Source organism: Phasianus colchicus, chromosome 23 (genome assembly GCF_987193195.1).
Source record: "Phasianus colchicus chromosome 23, bPhaCol1.hap1.1, whole genome shotgun sequence".
Classification (NCBI taxonomy): Eukaryota; Metazoa; Chordata; class Aves; order Galliformes; family Phasianidae; genus Phasianus; species Phasianus colchicus.
The window spans coordinates 982,887-1,005,135 of record NC_143458.1 but is presented as its reverse complement, the minus strand read 5'-3'; the positions used below and the strand labels follow the sequence as shown (position 1 = coordinate 1,005,135).

The window sequence follows — 22,249 nt, the reverse complement described above, 5'->3', positions numbered from 1 at the left end:
ATGAACTTGCCCACTGATGAGCTCTTCTACTGATACTAACTTCTGTCTGTAAAGAAAAAGTCACCCCAACAAATCATACAGCACAGCAGGCGTGCTGTCTTGTGCCAGACTGGCACAGGGCCTTGTAAAATCCTTGAGTTCTTTCCTAGACAGTGAAGCAGTGAGGGAAGAAATAGCGTTCTTACTGCCTGTACAAGCTGGCAAAACATAAAATCCAATAGGGACTAGTTGGATTTCCGAAGTAAAATAGAGTCAAACCCAGTGTTGTGTGAACAGAAGACCATACAAAACATCTCAGCATCCACTAGAGAGTAAAACACCGTATAATGCGTGCAGAAATATACAGAAAGCACTTGCACTGGTATAAAAATATCCACAGTCCTCAGACAATGTAAACTGGTACAAAATAATTCCGAACAGTAACATATTTACAAAAGGACACGTTAATATAAAACAGTAAAACCAGGTTCACCCTCTTCCAGCTTCATGCACGGTACAGACATGCGGGCAGTCCGTGAAAGGGCCACACAGACTGAGAATGAGCAGAGCCTTGACCTTCCATTTGAACTTTTAAGTCAACAGTGTCTGCTGCAGACCAGAGCCAGTGCTGTGCAAATACAGCTGACAGGCAGCAGCAGGACAGAGGGAGGCAAAGCAGGGGAAAAAAAGAACAAACGAAAGACAAAACAAACTCCACAAAAGCCTCAGGGATCTCAGGGCTCATACCCTCTCAATCAGCCATTCAATTCCTGCTCCTCCAGAAACCCCAGCGATAGGCATAGCAAAGAAATGGTGCTACTGATAGGACTTGTCCTATAAGTGTATTTATGTTTGGTGGCTCTGGCAATCAGCAGACAGTAGCATAGTGATGCCCGTGCACAGGTAGTGACAATCAGTTGGTGTGCTGAGAGGAGGCAGCAGGAGTGCAGAGACAGGGGTTTCAACAAGGAGGGGGGAGGGGCTAAAAGTACCTTGGGGAAGCAGCTGATTCCAGTTCCTGCCTCCCAAAACGAAAACTTTCAGCAGAAAAGCAAGTACCAAGACCCCACAGTCCCCATGGCAACAAAACAAACCCAGAAGACCTCAGAAGTACATCTTTGGAGGACAAGTGGGTGAAGCAGGGCTAGGAACCGGAAGCCTGAATTTGGGAGAAAGGGAGCTTTGCCAAGCTGATGATCTTTGCTTCAGATCATGCATGAAACCTCCAGAAGACTGTCTTCCTTTCCCAGGTCCGCTCAGTCTGACTGTCCACAAAATTCACTCTGCTCCTGCAACACAAGCAAGTTCAAGACCAAGGCTGGCCAAACCTTCTGGTTGCACAATCTAGCCTTTCTTCAGACTCACAAAGGCAAAGCTTCACATTTTTGCCTTCAGAGTAGATTTATGCAATACTGTATACAACAAACCAGAGTTGAGATGCCCAGCTCACAGACTGCAGCACATACAGCAGGAATTGAGAAGCAGGGGAAAGGAAAAATGCATCATTAAGGCTTCTAGGGTTTAGTTGACAGGAAAAAGCAAGGTGTTTCTTTCCCACAGATAACTGTTTCAGTCCCACGACGCTGTCTGTATTTGGCCACAGAAAGTCAGGTGTCCATGCCAGGCATCCATGCACACAACATGCATTACCCGTTGTTTGCAGAGAAACCCTTTCTCTTGGCAGCTTGAGTTGGACTCCTTCCAGCACACATGCTTTTTGGTCATTCTCTGAGCTCAGCAGCCAGTCACAGGTTTCCATAGTGACAAGACCTAAAAGGTTGATTAATTCTCCCCATGGTCTTCTTCCACCCAGGCCACAATTTTCCCCTCCCAACCAGGAATGATGTCATCATCCTGGAATACCTATGAAAAAAGAGTCCAGTCACATCTGAAGTCTGGTCACTGCTCTCCCACATATGAATAGCATTAGAGGCAGGCATCAAGTCAGAGATCCTAGTTACAATTCTCCGACACAGTTCAGATAACATACACCTCACCCAACATTGACACACATCTCAATGTTTTCAGATTTTAAGTTGAAAACTAGATCTGGCTCCTTCTTCAACCTTAACAGTCACGATTATTTGTTATCAGAAAAAGTAAAATAAACACAGGAAACATGCCTCTTCTTATCCATCAGAATACAATTCTCATCTGTTTCTGCAGAATGGCTAACTAGTCAGCTGACTGTTCCCAAGGGAAGATAGCCCTTTCCACTTGTCTTCATCAATTTGTGAAACAGAAACTACCCTCAATAACCTTTAATGAATCCAATCCATACCAACACCAGCTTAAGCTCAAATGGCTATAATTTAGCACACAAAGGAAAAGATGCCACATAAACACAGCCACCTCTGAAAGACCTTTAAAATGATGTAGGAGGATGTTTTTAAAATAAATGTTGCAACAGATTTCATAAAGCCAGAAGTGTAGCCTGTGTTTTGCCAATAGCCTTTGTCTATAGGGCTCTGGAAACCCCAGACAAGCAATCACGTTTGTATCATTGCTCTGGCTGAGGATGAAAACATCCCATTTTTAGCTTCTCAGAAGAGGAGCTTAACCTACAATTGTGGAAACTGGCAGTCTGTTTGGAGACAGATTTTTTTTAGTTTAGAAGTGATGTGACCAAGGTCTCCAGGGCTGTGTCACAACACTGAACACAGCATTGGCCAACAGTTAAATTCCACACCTACCTCCTCTTTGACTGTGCCAAACTCTGGATCCAGGGCTTTGAAGTGGTACCGGTGGGTTCCTTCACGATCAATAGCTACCTTAAAATCCTTCAGAGTCACTTCCCCTAACCTGCAAAAAGAGTCTGACACTATTCCATAGTACACTGGGCAGGCTTTATCTCAAGTGTTATTGTATGGCATGCAGGGCCACAGCACAAGTCTAGGCACTCAGAACATCAGCCACAGGGATATGAAGAGTGTGCCCCTCCAGGAATACACCTGTCAACCCAAGGTTCTCTTCAGAGGAAGAATTTCCTCTGAATTTTCTAGGAATCACCTCAAAACAGCCTTTCTCCCTTTCCCCTCTGCATTGACTGATGTGTTTTTTGGCACAGGAGTCCTGTGCTATATGCCAGAATAGAACTGTTTGGATACCTTCTGTTTGAAGTTAATTAAAAAACAAAAAAATTCCTAGGGTTCTAAAACAAATCAGCTAGGGAACTGCTTTAGGCAATTCTCCTCCGTTAGTGGTATAAAAACCAGTGCCTAAATTAAAGGGAACCTGTGTTAGTGGTGACCATACCCAGAAGAGATCAGACTAATGTTTTCAAGGAAACAAGTACCTCCCAAGTCAAAGCCAGGCAAAACTAAATCTCACCTCTTTGGTATGTTGACCATGAAGGGTGTGAGGGAACGGTCAGTGAAGTACAGCACTTTGGTGCAGGCACTGGTACTCATCACAGGTGTGCTGTGAGAATGAGGCAGTTCTGCAAAGAAAAGAGCCCAGAACACAGTAGTTGGAGAACAATCTGTCTCACACCACAACAGGAGACAAGAGGTGCTCTCAGCATAAAACTTGCCATCAAGAGCAAAGAATCTCCAGGTGGGATGAGATTCTTACAGAAGTGGCTATCCCTGGGAAGGAGCAGGTATTCCTCTGCTTAATGAAAAGCTTTGGATTTTAAGGTAACAATAAATTCAAATGTGTTAGCTTATAAGATTTTCCTACCAGTGCCCTCCAGGACTCCTACCTATTTAGCAACTTGCTGCTTACCACCTACTCCACAGGCAATGACAGGAAAACACTTCTGGAAGAGAAGGTAAGAGAAGGTACTGAAGAGTCATCCATCCTACTGTCTAGGCAAACTACAGTACCACTTGCCTTCACTTGCAGATGGGTAGAGCAGGTGATCACCATCATTAAGGGAAAAGATTACCTATCTCTTCCCCATCTGTCCATTCAGCTTGGTCAGGATGAGTGTTTGTGCACATATTTTTCTTTGCTCACCTGTGTTTCTCTCCCCGCTGGATACTGCCTAGTTTCCCCTACCCTTTCAATGTGCTGTGCTGATAGCTGAAGCTTCACACTGAGGAACTCTACAATTTTAACTCTCAGCATGCAGAAAACAGTACAGACACCGAGTTATAGGTTTTCTAACAGATGTTTGGAGCCATCTCTTAGAACTCTTTACACCTGAGAGATTCTAGGTTTGTGGCTGCAAAACACAATTTTCCTGCTACAGCACAGGGGTTGAAGCCTGCTGAGGCTTAATGAAAAAGGGAGAGGTACGGTACATATATAGAGACCCTAAAATCTGCAGTTTATACAAGAGGGAGAACCCAACAAATCCTTTCCAGCCTCCCCTTCAGACTTCTGAGTATCTGTCCTGCTTTTCTCCACATCCTGTACATGCAGGCTACCCTGTTGCTGGATGCTGCAATGCAGCTGAAAAGTGGCCTCTGCCTTTCCCCAGTACCTGGAAACCTCTACCACCTCCCTCACAGACTTCCCAGAAAACACTTATAACCAAAGTTTGAAACAAACAGCCTTTACAATGAAAAGCAAATGTGGATCTGCAACTGCTGCAGCTGAAGCCACAAAACATGATGTCAGAAATTGTGCTATTCTGCATACATGAAAGGAGCCAGACACTACAGGGGAAACAGGGGATAGGCATCTGTACAGTTATGTGTCCACTAGATGGTGCAAACCAGCAGGAAAGATGAAATAACATTACATTTCCAACTCATCCCATGGGTAACTGGTTCAGACATTTCACAGTGTAATGGTGCTTTAGAAACAAGCTGCTATAGACTGTCTCTGACCTCCTTCCTTTGCCTGAACGCCAAGCAACCAAAGTGAGGATAGTGAGCTTTGGTAAAGGGCAGAACAAGTGGCAGATTCCCAAGGAGATGCTGCATCCCAGACTTTGCCCAGGAAATCTGAGGAATGAATTCAGAAAGAAGAGGAATTGAAAGACACTTACTGGAATTTGGAGGCCAGGAGTCTCTACACTCATTTGTTGCTCTGCTTGCTGGTGACTTCCCCCGGATCTAGGATATGAAACCAAAAGAGTGAAAATGAAGTGTTACTTCCCAGTTGGGAAGTGGTAGTTTAGTTCAAGGTTCTGCGTCAAGGGCAGAAATTAAGAGACAAGAAGTAGGAAACCTTTACCCTTCTCTCTTGCCTCTTCTGTGTTTCCATGCGGTGTAACCGTTCTATCAGACTAGATATGCCCTGCTCCAGGCTGTCAATAGTGTGGTGCTGTGGATCATGGCCACTAAAACTGTTCCTCAGGCTACGAAGTGCATCACGAACAAGCTGCAAGTCATTTGTCTTGCCAAGAGACCAAAAGTTAATCAGATTATCTCCAGGCTGCTTTCTTCCCATCTAAAGCCACAGGTCTTAGAAAGGAGATATAGCCCTTAACAGATTCCAGGACACATGGGGCCCTCACCTCAATCTGGCTGGGAAAACATCCCTTCATACACTTACCCCTCGGTGGGCTGTGGGAGCAGCTCCTTTTCCTGCTGTCTGGAGGAAGCCATTGCTCTGAGCATTGTGACTGCTATATGCCATCACCTGTTCAGTGGAAGATGCATGTGACGCCAGGAATATAAGTGTTAGGAATTCCCTATAGATCTCAGTTTGCCAACTTCAAAGTGAAAAAGATTTATTTACTTTCTAGAAGGTAAATGCATTCACTTAAGGATCGTGGAGGCAGTCCTACAGGCCAGAACACAAATGTGGTTTCTCACGTGTGGGTGAAGAAACACAGGCAGATACAGGAAATGCCTTCTCACTGCCACAGAGGACTCTTATAAACTCTAGAGATCACTGTGCAGGTGCTGACAGATATTGGGGCTGGTGTTCTTTCCACCAAAACAGTTCCAAGTTCTCAATAGCTGTGTCACCAGGAAGAGGAAGAGATAAGAAGGTAAGTCCTGGCCTAGCTGCTAGCCTGCATTAGAATTGAAGCTAGAATCCAGGAGCCTCTGGCTTCCACTTAATCCTGTGCTCTCCTCACTGTTTCATCCCTTATGATTTTGACACTAGAAGCTGTGCCAGAGCTCACTGCTGAGAGCTGTGGTAAGATGGATGCTTTGTGGAGTAAGTCTGCCTTGCTCAGGGCACAGTCAATTAGACTATATTGAGCTTGGCCTCTCTGGGATGCATATGATTTCTGAAGACAGGCAGCTAGAGAGTGCTGAATGGAAACACGAGTCCAACAGACTGATGTGCCAACCAATGCTTCTGCTTCCCTTACCTCTTCAGCTTCTCTCTTCATGCAGTGAGCTAGCAGGGCCTCTTTGTGCTCCAGCTCCCGCTCCAAATCCACCTGTAAAAGGAACAGAAGAACCAGCACAAAATGAGCCACTAAGGGTAAGTACCAGCTCTTAGGACATCAGCAGCCCACCTGGCTCCACACCTGCTGGTAACTGGCCTCAGAAAGTTGCCTAAGCATTTCATCCAGTTTGGTTTGATGCTGCTGTAAATGTCGATCCTTCTGGCCCAGTTCCTTCTGTAACGGGAATCAAAGCATGGTAAGGCTCACAATCATCATTATGGCAGGAATATGTACTCTGCCAAGACAAGGCTGCTCTACAGCTTGACCTACACAGTCTGTATCCTTTTAGCTAGACTTTAGATCCAAGTATCAAAGCCTTGTTTGAAAAGGTTAGTCACATTATTGTTGCCTGGAGCCCCCTTGACCAGTCAGGGCCCACGACTGAGGCCAGACAACTGATGCAGAGAAAACAGACTGATGAGGGATCAGTAGGCAATCAAGTGACAGACTCTAACCTGGCTTCTGCACATTAGATATTCAGCAAGCCAAGAGCAAGACAATGAAAGATCCACTATGAAAATGAGTTTGGGGTGGAACACAAGAATTATCTGATCCCTCCTTCTCATAGCAAACATGCATGGCTATTGAAACTCATTCACTGCCCACAATGCCATTCCATGAGGCGAATGAGTGCCAGGGAGAGAGCAGTCACATTCACAGGAGAACCACCAGTTACTGTCCCCAGCAAAGCCCCCAGTAAAGAGAGAGGTTCCATTACTTTGTATTCTGCCAGTAGCCTGTTTCTCTCTTCAACCTTCCTCTGAAGATCAACCTATAGAAAAAACAATTAGTTGTGAAGTCTATATTCCGGAAGAGTTAGCAACAAGCTCTTTGTGCCTTGTGCTAACAGGAGGCAAGGTTTGAGGGAGCTAGTCTGCTTTCCAGGGCAGCAAGCTTTTGAAGAGGGCACTTCTGTCTTCAGGCAGACACTATGTTGGAGCTCCAGCTGTCAACGTGCTACTTGTGAATGCAGGGAGCAGTTTAAGGAAGGAACAGTGCAACTGTACTGAAAACATCATGGGAATCTCTTCGTTTCAGCTGAAGGCCTTTGAGTACAGGAAGTGGGGGGTTAGGAACGGGGAACTCCGCAGCTGGCTAGTAGAGTCTGCAGTGTTTACTGCACAGACCTTTGACTGGTCTTTCACTATCCCATGACCTCAAAAACTATGCTGCAATCACAAACCCCATCCTTTGGCTGCTGGAATTCCCAGGGCTGCCAAGCTCTTTCTTTCTAAAATAATCTCAGCAGCAGCAGCACAGTGACTCACATTCTGATTGTGCAACTCTTCCCTGTCCATGTTTGCTCTCAGCAGTTCCTGCTTTAGCTGAAGAACTGAAGCATCCTGTTGAGCCAGCCTCTGCTGTAGAGCATCCTAGGAAAAGACATCGATAGGTAAGTGCAAGACAAAGGCAGAGACCTTTCCATGGAAAGTGATCTAGATGTGATCTAGGCCTTATAGGCTAGACTCAAATGTTGTTAAAGGCCTGAGAGAGCAGAAGACATACAGACATCTGCTCCAACAGCCTCCCAGAGCCCTTCTGCCTTGCTCTTGCCCAGTGACGACTTCCCTGTTAATGGTTTAGATGTTTGTGACAGAGTGATTGCTTCTTCCTGAAGTTTCTGCTTCAGAAGTGTCCTGACAATTCTCCCTTATGGAAAAAAACCAGCAGTGTCTTTGGAGGGTGTTTACAGCAGTCTACAGCTGGTTTCTCCAGCCACACAACTGCAGCAGCCAGAGGGTAGTAAGAGGCCAATGTCAGGGAGGTACACAAGGAAACAAATTCTCAGTATGATCTAATTGTGCAATGAAATCCTCTCTGAAGAGGCCACAGTCAGTACTAATTCTGTAATTTCTAACTCAGTATTACCCAGAAACCGAGAGCTCCACCTTGGATAGGTGCTGCTGTCTTCCTTCACAGAAAGCTGACAAGCAGCTCTAAAATACCTCTGCTCAGGAGCAGATTATGAGTGTTCATAACTCTAAAGGGAGAAACTGAGCAAAACAAGCCAAAAAGGTGAAAAATGCTGCAGCCGAAGAGGAAAGGATACCCCCTATGCTGTTTTGCCTCTTGTCAAGAGTTTGTTTGGCCAATCCCACTGTGCCTACTCCAACCCTGAAGACAGAAGCAGAACCCAGGATGCCTCACTCCTAGTGCCTGTCTCAACTGTAGTCTCTCCCAAGAACCAGAAATAGAGCATAGGATACTCTACCTCCATCTGCCCTAATACAGCTACTTCCGTTCTCCTAGATTCCACAGAAGTGTATGGTTGCTGACTGCCCTACTCCTACTCATGGGCTGCAGCAAACTCCAGAGCTTTAATGTTCATATTTAATGAAATGTCCCTTTCCTTACCTTTATCCCCTGTAGGTTTCGAGCTTCTTGTTTGTATTTCGACAGTTCCTTCTGTAAATCCAAAAGAATTTGATTAAATTGCATCTTTTCACCCGTTCAGATTCAACCCAAGTCTGTTCTCCTTTTCCCACATGGCAAATCAAATAAGCAGCTCCTTAAGCCCCTGTTATTATAGGCATGAGAGAAAAAAAGAAAATCAATTCCTCTAACCTTTAGGTCTTGATTTTCTTCCACACTCTGGTCCAGACGACTTCGAATTATGATCTGAACACAAAAACCCATGATTATTACTGTGTAAAACACCTGCCTGCGGCAGAACATTACCTAGGGTTGTTCAGTTAGAGAAACCTAAGTACAACAGTGTGCTTACCAGCTGCTCTTCTGGGCAGGCTCCATGTTCACAAAGTTCAAAGGACCCTTCCTGCTCATCCTCAGGTAAAGATCCACTGAGCAGTAAAGCCTGAGAGGATGAAGGAAAAGAAAAACTCTTCAGAGGTTCTTAAAGGAAAAACAGGTTAACTACAGGCCTGGCTAACGGTCAGACATATCAACAGTTTCTAGAAACAAAGCATTAACTCCTTCAGCAGATCCAAGTAGGCCATGTCTGCAAGAAGACGCTAGAATCTCCACAGTGAACTGAATTCAGCCTGAAGGATGGATAATCCTGTATTGCAGGAAGTGTGACTGGCAGGACTGGTTTACTCTAGCTGGTGTTTTTTACATTGACCTTTCTGTCTCAAGCTTCTAGGACTCAAAGACATGCCAGGATGTTGCACCAGTCAGCAATTTAAATTAATGCCTTTTTTTTTTTTCCTTAAATTACTTTTCTATTTTATTTCTATTTCAGCTCTATAGCTACAAACAAAATACCTGATTTGCAGCAATACTCCAGTTGAGCTCCAAAAGACTCAAGGCTGATGGGCCAGGTTCTGCCTACTGGCAGAATCTTCTCCCGGAGGGCTGCAACTGCTGCTGAATAGCAAACAGCCAGCAATCTGCATTCAGTTAATGCAAAGGCTCTTTGGGAAACCGTTCCCCGAGTGCAACCCAAAGTCTGCCCAGCAGGACACTGAAGCAAGAATCACATAGGAACATAAAAAGCTGTCATGGCTTTAGCTCCTTATGGGGCATGCATAGATCAGGTCCCTGGTATCTCAGTCAAACTTTACTGGTGGCTCTAAAATATTGAAGGGAGGAGGGGAGAAGGAGGGAGGGGGAGGGAGAATAATCAATTAAATCAATTTCTTGGCTAGCAATATCAGCTGCCTCTTCCTACTCCTAGACAATAAGGGAGCAGCAGTGCCAGCTGCTCACCCTCACTCCCGAGACGTGGGGCCAGGGATGGAAGGACTGGACATGCCAGTCCTTCCTGTGCTATCTCTCCCTGCTCCCAGTGGGCACATAATGCAACTGGATTTTACCAGTGCATGAGCATATATTTTCTTTTGGAGTCTTTTGTGTCCTGCCCATTGTCCACAGGGAGAGCGCCCTCCCGGCTGCCTATGCTTTTCAGACAATCTCTGCTTTGTTTACTGGCACATAAATATTTACAATTCAAAGCCAGTATGGTTCCCAGCACAAACAGAAAGGAATATTCCTGAGAGAGTTCAGGGTCTTTACCATATGGAACAGAGGCTCTATTCCTGACACAGAATCACACAAACACATTGTGCTGAGGGTCATTTGGTCAGAGAGGGACTGGAACAGGGCAGTGAGAAAAAGGTCCTCCAGATAAATAGTCATTGGCTGAAAAGGAGTGTGTTAAACATTATAGTTCAGCCCAGTTCACTGAAAGACTGATGCAACCTATGTGACCCTTGATCAATCTGTGAATCTTGATTGATTTCTCAACATTTCATAGAATCATAGAATCACAAGGTTGGAAACGACCTATAAGATCATCTAGTCCAAATGCCTTCCCATTCCTATTAGTACCACAAGCTACTAAACCATATCTCGTAGCTCCTCATCCAGGTGCCTCTTGAACACTGCCAGGGACAGTGACTCCACCACCTCTCTGGGCAGCCATTCCAGTGCCTGACCACCCTCCGAGGGAAAAAGTTTCTCCTAATGTCCAACCTAAACTTTCTCTGGTACAACTTCTGGCCATTTCCTCGGGTCCTACTATTTGCCTGGGAGAAGAGGCCAGACCCTTTTTCATCACAACCCCCCTTCAGAAAGTTGTAAAATTTCTTGCCTCTCTGCATTACTTCTGATCACAAGTCACAGAAAGACTGCTCTATTCTTCCAGACTGCTAACAAAACCTGCAGGCTGATAAGTGCCCTGGTGAAGACTGGGAACCTCAGCCTCTGGGGAAAACACTACTGCATCTTTACCATTCTGCATAGTAACGTATGTGCTTTGCATGGCAATAGCACATATGGAGGTCAGAGACACAGGGAAGAGCCACCATCCCCACTAACCAACTGACTTCCTGACAATTGTCCCAGGAGACCTCCCTGGGCCAGGACTCTTCCTCAGCTCTCAAGTTCCAGACTCAGCTGCAAGATAATTTACATTCCAGCTACAGCTGATGGAAAGAAAGTGAATGTGTATGAAAAAGCTGGCTGAGAAGAATATCTATTACCTGCAAACCTGAAATCATCTTCTTTGCTTCCTCCATTTCCTTTTCCAAATGATCCTGTTGTTCCAATAGCTGGTCCTCCCATGAATTTTCCAAACATGACCCTGGGTTCCCTGCTTGCCATTCAGGCTGGAAGTGAGATTCTATCTCTTCTGGAAGAAAGAACAACTGAATGTGGCCATTACATAGATAGAAAAGACTTGCACAACACTGTAATTGCCTGCTGTCCACAATGTCAATCACATACAAACTGGCATCAAGGAAGTTGCTACAGATGAGACATCCTGTCTGTTTCAAGGATTCATTCCTCATTCTTCACGCAAAGGAAACTTTCCTGAATATGCCTGCATCAAAGATTATCGGTATCCTTCCCCTCCATTAACTTTGCTGTACCTGGTGAGGTTTGATGACTACTTAGTTGCTACTTAGTTGACCAAAGATGAAACCAGTCAGCTCAAGCTGCTGTGCATCAGCAGGCACACAGCTGCAGTATCCAACTGAGCAGGCAGCAAGTACATAGAGTGCTGCTAAGAATTTAATGAAGAACCTGCCATGGCCTGCCAGCTAATCCACCTGCTGAGGTAGTCATCAAATACTTCTAGAAAAGCACTGAAGTAGACTATACTGGCTGAAGCAGCAAAGTATTTCCTAGGAGAGCTTCTGCCATTTTTTCTTGGGACAGAAGCTAACAGAAAGAGCTATTATTAAGCTGCATTCCTGGAAAGGAAAAAAAAAGTCACTTTAGAAACTTATTTGAAAGCATTTCCTTCAATCTGTATGAAAATTTCAAGTGTAAACTGATCATATCACAGGGCATTTGTGGAAATACAGCAATAACTTCAATGCAAATACCACAACAATACTTCAACTCTTTTCAAAGAGTCACTCAACCTATGTGTAGATGCACTGTAAACACAGACTCCTCCACAAAGTCAAGTTCTGCATCATAGGCTTTACAGGTTCACATGGACTGTGTCCCTAGGAATTTTATTTTTTCTCTCAACACAGCCTAATGATACTGTGATTAAAGCATTCATCCTACAGTGAAAGTTATATGTGATTCTTAAACTTTCTCCAGAGCATTTTGTTTTCTAAGTATCGGTTAGCAAGCCCTCACAAACGTTGTCATATTAATGGCACCACTGTACTGTTAAATTTCTTTATTTGGACTAGCCTGATATCTATTGTCCATTTACCTCCTTTGCCCCTGGCTAACTCTGGGGTAGCTGACCCAGAGTGAGAACTCATGGGAAGACAAGCAGTTTGTGTCTGAGCTGACAGGCTGGGTGTCTGCATGGCAGCAGAGTGGAGGGAGGGGACATGGTTTCTGCACAGTGATGGTGGCTCAGTGTGGGTCTTTATGGTATTGCTGTCTCCTGCACTCTCACCACCATGAGGGCAGGGATATGATGACTTTTGGCAAGGTGTTTGAGGTAACAGAGTTGATAAATACGTAGTATACCTTCAGCTGTAATGGAAACTGTACAATATGAGAGGTGAGTGAGCACACTGGGTGAGTGTCTTGTCATGTTAGAGATGCACCAGGAAGGTTCCAGTGTTTGGTCTAGTATTAAATGTGGAGGTTGGTGGCCCTGCATGTGGCAGGGGGATTGGAGATTCATGATCCTTGAGGTCCCTTCCAACCCTGGCCACTCTGTGATTCTCTGTGATTCTTAAAAGTTTTTGAGATTTTGCTTTATGTGAAGTTGCCCAGCATCCCATTCTCTGCAGTGAATTCATTCTCTCTCTATATTCATTTCAGTCTCTGGTGAACTTTTCAGCAAACAGATGCAAATAAATCCCAATAAAAGTGGGAGCTGTTAAGCACTATCAGCAAACTACCTGTTTTAGTTTCTGCTTCCTCACTGTGGATAATCACAAATCCTGCTTTCACCTCTGACTGGGTTACAGTGGATTCGCTCTTCGTGCTATGGACAGGACTGGGTGATGTAAGACTGCAGAGGAAACAAGAAACAGTTATTTCAGTGCACTGATCAACACCACTCTCATCTGAGCTAGAAGCAAATATGCAGGAAATCTTGTTAAGAGAATTTTCTGCATAACAGACAGGGAAGTCATCAGCAAACTAAAGCAGGCACATAACTCACACAGAGGTAACACCACAATCTACTAAAGGTCTGCTCAGAAGCAATTTATAGCAAGTCTTGCATACTGCAAGCTAAACAAACAGCTACCTTACCTTTCTTCATGTCTCATTTCTGGGCTTTAAAAGCATCAATGCAATCAGAAAACAAACTTGAAATTCAAAAGGCAAAATATTTTTAAATGTTAGATACCACTCATCCAGGACATCTCTGGTTTAAAGATCTTGAAAGTACCTAAATAGCTTCACTGGAGCCATCTCAGCTGACTGGAGGTCCAAACACTCAACCTTTTCTCAGAAATTCTTCTGAAATGCATCACCCAGACAACATCAAAAGGTGGCTGAAGCTCACTGACCCATTCAACATACCTCCCAAGTCTCAGGAACTAATCCTTGCAAGTGTAAGCAGGAGTTAATTTTTCATTCTCCTCAACATAGAAACAAAGCACAGAGAACAAAAGGGAAACAATGTGGAAGTAATAGAACAGGTTCAGAAAAATAAGACACTCCAGCAGCTTGGCTTCTGCATCTTCCCAGCACTGCTGTTACATATTCCACAGCTCTCCCAGAATCAGAAAAGCCTTGCAACACAGATGAAAACTACTTGCTAGCAGCTCTGTCTCATCCATGCCCAGAGTTAGTGCTGACTTATTTTTCATTTACACTACAGACCTATAAACAACCTACTTTTAAAGGTCTAAAAAGAGTGGCTTTCACCACATTAAGGGAAGAGATGAAGGCAATTTAATAAGTGAAAAAATAATCACTGTCTAATGGGGATCTCTAACAGTCACGGTGCCTGTTCTGTCCTGCTCAAACAGGGTATGTGGTTGTTTAAGGGCTCCAGGCCACTTGACTTTGCCCAAGGGTTTACCTTCAGGAAGACTAAGTGCATTACAGCAGTCCTTAATTAGACACATTTTATATATAACATTTTCAACCATTTGCTTGCTACTGCTTGTCACTGAATGGTGACACAACACAAATAATTGTTTGAGAGCCCAGTAAGTATAGCTGGTTTTGCGTTACACAATAAGGATCATAGGTGGAGCTTTCAAATAGCACAAGCACAAAGCAGGAGCTCAGATGATCTAACATGTCCAGTATCTGAAAATTTTTTTTTCTTATGAGCCAGAGATCTTCATTTCTCCTCTCCACTGAGACTCTGAATGTGCCATCATCTGATATGGCCACTAGGAAGCACACTGCTGGTTTTCATCCATGCTAAAAATGATGAGAGACATCCAAGAAAAACAGTATTAGCAACTACTGGATGAGAAGGTGGCAAAACTGAGGTATGAGCAGAGAACTGGAAGGAAAAGTGAACAGAACATGCAGGATATAAAAAACAAGAGGATGCAGAACATGGAAATAACATTCCCCCTCTCCCCAAGTCCACCCCTCTCAGAACTGGATCCACAGCTCAAATGAAATACAAAGGCCCCCAGCTGGGGCAAGGATAGGCTGAACTGTCACTACAGGTTTTCACACCATATATTATTACAGATCATCACTTAGACATTCCTATGTCCACAGTCCGCCTTCTCGGCAGCTTCCTTATTTTAAGAGGCCAGTGAGTTCACATGGCACCAGAAACAAATTCTAAAACCATGTCAAACAGTGAAAGTGACACTGAAATGTGCGCAGATGCCTGATGAAGCAGTAGCAGAGGTCAGGTGGTCCCATTCATTATGCCATCAATGAGTTAATGTTGAAAACATCACTACGCTTTTTCTATCAGTGGCCAAGTCACTTAGAGCACAAAATATCCACTTACACGATTTTCTCTTAAAAGTATATCATAATTCATGATCAAAGCATGCAGAAATACACTCTGGGACATTAAAGCTATTTCAGTTTTATGATGCAAACTGTTCCACTTTATTCCTTTTACCACCTCTTGGATTCTTAACCCACATATCCTTGCTGAGTCCCAGAGATGTCAGTGTCTGCACAGCCCAGGCTTCAGGGAAACAGCCCCAGTGATAAGCTTGAACTCCCACAATTTTAATAAACACTCCACCCCCGCGGTTTCAAATGACAATGGCAACAATCGCTCGCTCACCATTTGACCTGCTTCCCTCCCATGATCCCACTTTAACCTTTCGCCTCACAGAATCCGTTTCCTGGGAAGCCTCAGGATTCGGGCTACAGACATGCCTCGTTCCTTCACATGCTCAGAATTCAGTGCAGAAGATGCCAGCTCCTGTCAAACTACTGGAGAAATATTTGCAAGCCAGACTGCTTCACGTTAGCTGAAATATTCAGAGCCAAAAAAACCAAAAAACCTCAGGGTCTTTGCAAGAAACCGTCTGATGGCAGATCAGCAGCCCCTGTGCAGGGATTTGATTGCAGAGTCAGGAAATTCTGCTGCCTGGGTTTTGCTTTTGCTGATTTTCCTCCCGGGTTATTTGTCTCTTGCTGCTGCATTTTGGTCAGCTGCACACCCAGTTGTTTGCATCACAAGACTGATCTGGATCGCCAGTGGCGTTTCTCATCCCATTCTGCCCTCTTCAGACTCCAGGCACCTGCTGCAGATGCCAGCGAACAGCCAAGAGAAGGTGCCCCTGCAAGCAGTGGGTTCCCTCCAGACTCGGATGCTGGCTCAGAAGACGGCATGCAGCCCTTCCCAGCCGTGCGCACGGCTCCTTTTCCTCGCTGGCTCCAGCTCTCTCTCCCTCCTGCTGTCACACGGCTGTGCGAGGAAGAGCCTTTCTCCGAGATGCCTGCTTCAGGGAGGGGGAGGGAGGGCTGGTGGAAAGGGAGGGAAGAGGAGGAGGGATGCGCGAGGGGCTCGGTGGCCTGGGAATCAGCTTGGTTTTGGTAAAATTTCCATGAATCATTGCTATTACATACGGTTATTAGATATCTTGTCTCTGGGAATTCTGACATTCCGGCTGCAAACTCCCTGAAGAGTTAATGCAGAAATTAGCTGATATGGAGAGGAAGTGCTGCCCTGGGACAGGCTCAGCAGCAGCACAATTATTTAGGAGGGGGTGGCTGCTGGTACAGACCTCATCTCACTAACACAATGGCTTGTTTCTCAGCTAGTTCACAAAGCTAAGCTCAGAAATTCCTCTGTAAGAGAAAAGAAACGAGAATCTAACTTTCACCACAGAACCTGCTGCCAGCAGAAGACATTGCCAGGAGCCAGAGGTCACATTGCTCCTATTTTCTTTGGGCACATCGCTGACTAGAGCTAGAAGAAAGCACTGTCATTGTGAGCATCAACACATCAAAACAAGATACAGAGTTTCACTGCTGCTGACCCTTATTTCTGAGCTACCAGGCAGTGACTGGTGCCCTGTAACAGAGCAATATATATACATTCCTGATTTCATAAGACTTGGTATAAATAGATCCTTCCCCACTTGGCAGTTCCTCCCGCAATTCAGCAGCCAACCTGTGTGTTTGTAATTGCTGTGCCTCTGGTGAACGGCATCGGATGAGTCCCAATCTGCTTTCTCCTTGCTCACACACAAGTTCTGTAGCTGGCAGTACTGGAGGCTACAGTAAAAAGTTTTCCTATCTGGCAGCTTGGATCTATGCTGGGGTCTTGCATAAAAAAAAAAAAAAAAAAAAAAAAAAAAAAAAGTCAAAGGCATCGTCCTGCCTGTGCTTTGTCAGCAGCCCTCAAAGATACGGTCTTGCCCTTTGGCGACAGAGAGACCCCAGCACTCACATCTCTCTTCCAGCCTGTCTCCTAGCTGATAAACACAGCACAGATTCTGACCCTCATCCCTGAGGTAACAAAAATCCACATGATAGCTAGGGAATATTGCTATTCTCTAGATACTGTGATTAAAATTTAATTACATATTGCAGCATATTCCCAGTTTTAATTAAAATTGTTTTAGCCCCAGCTTGATCCAATCTCTGATCACTTCCCGATGAGCTGCCAGTAGCTCTCTGTGCATCCCACAGCACAGGATTAGCAGAACTGTAGGATAAGAAAAACACTGGGCAGCCTGCAAAGGCTCAGGCCCCCCTTCAGCTCCTTATGCACAGATAAATGAGCACAGACTGATCACTGAGAACAATTTTGGGTAGTTTCAAGATTTTAAACTCCAGATAAGCAGCTCCTATTAATGAAATCTGCCAATGCAAAGAGTGTTTCTGTGCTTTTTTTCCTTATTTCTTTCCAAGCATCACATAGCGTTTCCAGAATTAGACCACTCTAAAGCTTTGCCAAACACATCAGCCCTCACTATTTTGGCCCCAGGCCTTTATCCGCGCACATCAGCTCACATTTACAATGCCTACAAGATGCACTATGCTCCACAGTGTAGAGATGTGCTACTTTTTCTCCTGAAAACAGTTTTAAAAGTTCCAAACAAAAACAGACTAAAAAAATGCAAAAATTCTCACTAAAAAAGCTAGACAGTTTGTTTCAGATTTTCATCTGCATAGCACAACATTTTCTGAATCCACAGTAAATTTTGGAAGTCAGTGATGTCATAAAGGCTCTCAGCATGTTATGCCCTATCAGCAACAATGTCACCATTACTGTTGGCAAAAGAACTCTTGGCACTGCAGAGAAAAAGCAAAGCAATGTAGGATGTGTACACAGTTTCACAACAACAAAATACAGCCACAAATGGCTGTTGTCCAACAACGCCTGCCTAACAGAACAGGAGAGTACTTGAAAAATATGGCTATCTTAAAATGAACAGTAGCATAGTTCAGTCACTATCCTACTGAATTCAAGAATTAACATCAAAGTCTTGTGACATTAACCATGAAATGCTGTGTCCTGGACCAGAATTTTTTTTTTTATCTCCCCCGGAACAACAACTTCAATGTACACTCTCTACTGACATCATGTGGAGGCACTGGCTCACAGGGAGTTTCCACACCCATTCAAATATGTATGCCTATGTTTAAAGCAGACCTCACATTAACACACAACAAATTTTGAGCAGAAGTACAAATGGTTGTGTTGTTTTTGGTTTTGTTTTTAGTTTTTCTTTCCTTCTTCTCTGTTGGACAAGTGATCCTAATGCTCAGGTATTCAGAGGCCTCTTTATAGTATGGAGCTGAGAAATCCTGTATCCTGAGAAACTGTTAGTGGCAATCAGTCCTAAGAAAATGAACCTCCTCACACCTGCACAAAAAGGGTAAACGAGAGCCCAGCTGAGACATTCTCAGGGAGTGGCCCTGGCAAGACAGAGAATCAATGAAATTGAGTTGGGGCTTACAGTGGGGGAAAGGAAAGTGTGAATCAAAGAGCTGCAACCGTGCCCACACAGCTCCTAGTGTGCTCCAGAAGAGCTTAAATGGAGCAGAGCATTGTACCCAGAGGAAAACCTAATATGTTCAGTCAGTGTGCAAGCTAGTTTCTTGTTATCTAGGGAAAAAGAGAAAGGATGTGCTTTACTAGGAATCTACCCACAGTAAATCAGCTCCCCCACCATAATACAGTTTTTCTTCTCTACAGTGTCTCTCCTATATCCATTAAAATAAACATGGACACATGTTCTCCCTTCCCCCTCCCTGCTGAAGTACATGGGGGCAGAGTTCTGAGTTATTCCCCAAAGCAAAGAGGAGTGAGAAGAGCTTGTAAGGCACGAGTGTGTGTGTTGTGACTGGCACACACTGCCCAGATTCACAACTGCAAGTTATACCACCTCATACTGGAAATGTGTTACATGATGCCATTTTAACCAATCCTGGCTTTTGCAGACTATTTTTCAGTAAGCCTTCCACTTCCCCCAGTTTGGCCCTGCTTAACTTGTGCAGTGAAGAAACTGAAAGCTGTTTATAGCACAGAACACATACTTCTCAAGATCCAAGTCCTACTTTAAAGAGCAAAGCCAACTCCAATGGAAACCGTAGTGAACTCTGACTTTTGAGGCATCAAAGCAGGATGCAGGAGATTTTTCAGCCAAATAATTAAGTGTTGCATTTTAGATTGAAAGTGAAAGCCTGGAGGATGGAAGGGTAATAGAGATAACTGTAAATCTAAAAACAATAGAAGCTGCTGGATGAGGACATGGTGGCAATGAAGACAGCTGTAGATCTTCCAGGGACTGCCAGACTGGATTAAAGACTGTGTGTTTCTCTAACTGCTGTTCAAATCCACATGCCCCTCACTTCTATTTCCACAGGTAATGTGGAATGTTTGCTTGGTTTAAGTTCCTTTCCTCCACATTTTTTCCATCACAATAACAAAGGGCATTTTAGGCAGTGCCTGACAAATGAATGTGACAGGTCATGACTTGGCAATAAAGTTCCTTACCTGGAGGACTGGGACTCCAAAGGGATGTTATGCTGCCCTTCATACTGCTGCACCAGTGCCCGAACACTCCAATAGGGGGTTTCAATCTCCTCATCCATACTGCTATTTCTGGAATTAACAATCACAGAATGAGTGATGCCTCATATAGTAGGGGGCAGAAATTCTTTTGGTCTCCAAGGAGGAAGGGAAGAAAGCTAAAGGCAGGAAGGAGGGAACAGCTAGAAAACTTCCTTCTAAAAAAGCTTTCTCACAGGGAGCTCTACTTCGTCATCTTGGGGAGAGAGAAACAAAGACAAACAGAACCCCCCCTTTTAAACTCACAGAATCATAGTATCATTAGGATTTAGAGGTGGGTTTTTAAAGTTAGGGTAGTATGGTTAGGTTGAGGTTGGACTTGATCTTGAGGGTTTTTTTCTGACCTGAGAAGTTCTCTGATTCTATAATTAGGGTTGAAGATCATCTAGTCCAACTGTTCGCCTACCACCAACACCCACGGGTCCTCTCCCTCCACACAGCCTTCCAGCCACTCTGCCCCAAGCCTTTAGTGACCGGTCACCAGCTGGATGTAACTCCATTCACCACCATTCTCTGGGCCCAGCCATCTAACCAGTCTTTACCCAGCAAAGAGTACACCTGTCCAGGCCATGGGCTGCAGCTTCTCCAGGAGAATACTGTGGGAAACAGTGTCAAAGGCTTTGCTGAAGTCTAGTAGACTACATCTACAGCCCTTCCCTCATTCACAAAGTGGGTCACCTGGTCACAGAAGGAGATGAGTTTGGTCAGGCAGGATTTGCCTTTCATGAACCCATGCTGGCTGGGTGTGGTCCCCAGGTTGTCCTGCACATGGTGTGAGACTGCACTCAAGATGATCCAGATGATCCTTGCATAACCTTTCCTGGCACCAAGGTCAGGCTGACAGGTCTATAGTTCCCCAGATCCTCCTCATGACCCTTATAGATGGGCATCCCATTAGTAAGACTCCAGTCATCTGGGACCTCTCCAGTTGACCAGGACTGCTAATAATCAACTGGGCAACCACATCTGCCAGCTCCCTCAGAACTCTTGAGTGGATCCCACCTGGCATCATGAACTTCTGACAGTCCAAGTGGAATAGCAGGTCTCTAAATGTTTCTACCTGAATTGTGGTGGGGTTTGTTCTGCTCCCCACCCCAGACATTCAGGTCAGATAACTGGTCTGAATATTAAAGACTGATGTGAAAAGAAGGCAATGCATTCATCCTTAATTCTGTGACTAGAGAACCAGAAAAGCTCTGTAAACGCAAGGAAAAGAGCAGAATTTGCAAACAGAATAAAGACTGTTTTTCTCTTATGAACTCCTGACCCAATATCTTTGCAAGAGAAATCTTTAACATTTAATAAAAGATAATTAAAAAAAAAAACACAAAAAAACAAAAACAAAAAACAATTTCAACCTCATTTCCACCCTGTTTCATGGGTACACCCTTAAGCCAATATAACATGGGCAGATGACCTTCAGCTGTGTAAATGAAACCCTCAAAAGACAGCCATCTGGCCTCCATTTAAATGTCATTACTATTATAATCCACATTGCACCTTTTGCAAGTGTTAAATGTGCTTTCAGAATTACACATTCCTTCTGTACATGGATAATTTCCACTCATTATCACCAGAATTCCTCCATTTACATGGTAGGATGCATCATCTGATTAACAGCACACAACACTGCATCTGCCGACATAGTAGTGAGTGGAGTGGGGAGAACAGCAACATCGAATGCAGAATGAATGTGTACAACAGGACCAAAACCACGGTTCTGGCAACAACTACTCACAGACCTGTAAACAGCATGTGTAGATAAGACGTTAGTTTTGCTTCATTTGAAATGGGAACTTCTACAAGAAGAAAGCACAAAGATGGCACTGTATTCAGCTTGAACTGGGGAAGATGGCAGCAGAAGTTCCTCTGTCTTGGCCATAAAGACATGTTCTTTTTCAGTGAACACAGGTTCAGCAGTTGTTTTGCTGTAAAATCCAAAAAAGACCTGGGATACCTGTAATTTTCGTCATGAGGCATCCAGGCTAGATCAGCAATCCCCTCTGTTAGGCTGCCACCAATTCAGGTTTCAGTGAGACAGCAGTGGTTTGTCTCTTGTTTACACAATCTAACAACTGCCTTATGTCAGGAATTGTCAGGATAAAGAGGCATCTATTTTGAAATGAATTGTGTCCACCTGTGTCTGACCACACATAAGTAGGAAAAATTCATTACCTCTGTCTGTGCCGGAAGACATCCCGGCCAGACTGCAATACATCTTGGCGAACATCTGCCAGAGCAGCCACCGCCCCTTGGGCCACTGCAGCAGCTGAGTGGGGCCTGTGACTGGCAAATGATGCTTCTGAGCTCTTCCCCATCATGCCAGCAGGGCTGTGATTCACAGCTCTTCCAGAGCCTGGTTTGAAATGAGCAGCTAAGGCAAGGATCAGCCTCATTATAGATTTTAAGTTACCATCGACAATATCTACAAAATACAAATAAAGCCAAGGACAATAATGTTAATGTGATGTCACCAGAGCTGCATCTGACCAACAAACATGAATGTAATTGATAAGATCACACCAGTAGAAAAGGACTGCACAAGAGAAGCTGTGTTATGAACACTGATATATGAGCTATGGATTAGCTCTGCTTGTTTTGTTCAGAGCAAA

At 44.4% G+C, this 22,249-nt stretch overlaps 1 protein-coding gene across 10 annotated transcripts in view; it reads right to left on the bottom strand.

The window, feature by feature from the left end:
- DIXDC1 (DIX domain containing 1) overlaps positions 1-22,249 on the bottom strand; it is a 35,165-nt gene that overhangs the window by 1,170 nt on the left and 11,746 nt on the right. For 2 of the 10 annotated variants that reach the window (XM_090123582.1, XM_031599978.2), the window contains 17 exons: positions 21,813-22,062; positions 19,563-19,670; positions 13,063-13,175; positions 11,224-11,372; positions 9,006-9,095; positions 8,846-8,899; positions 8,636-8,686; positions 7,549-7,653; positions 6,999-7,052; positions 6,350-6,454; positions 6,200-6,271; positions 5,428-5,514; positions 5,107-5,268; positions 4,919-4,985; positions 3,310-3,418; positions 2,673-2,781; positions 306-1,842 (listed from right to left, as the gene is read on the bottom strand). In XM_090123582.1, the coding sequence (XP_089979708.1) occupies positions 1,762-1,842; positions 2,673-2,781; positions 3,310-3,418; positions 4,919-4,985; positions 5,107-5,268; positions 5,428-5,514; positions 6,200-6,271; positions 6,350-6,454; positions 6,999-7,052; positions 7,549-7,653; positions 8,636-8,686; positions 8,846-8,899; positions 9,006-9,095; positions 11,224-11,372; positions 13,063-13,175; positions 19,563-19,670; positions 21,813-22,062 (1,766 nt within the window). In that variant the 3' untranslated portion in view covers positions 306-1,761. Of the gene's footprint in view, positions 1-305; positions 1,843-2,672; positions 2,782-3,309; positions 3,419-4,918; positions 4,986-5,106; positions 5,269-5,427; positions 5,515-6,199; positions 6,272-6,349; positions 6,455-6,998; positions 7,053-7,548; positions 7,654-8,635; positions 8,687-8,845; positions 8,900-9,005; positions 9,096-11,223; positions 11,373-13,062; positions 13,176-15,389; positions 16,266-19,562; positions 19,671-21,812; positions 22,063-22,249 lie in introns of those variants that run through there. The other 8 variants (XR_016459605.1, XR_016459606.1, XM_090123584.1 and 5 more) reach the window with 8 other exon arrangements.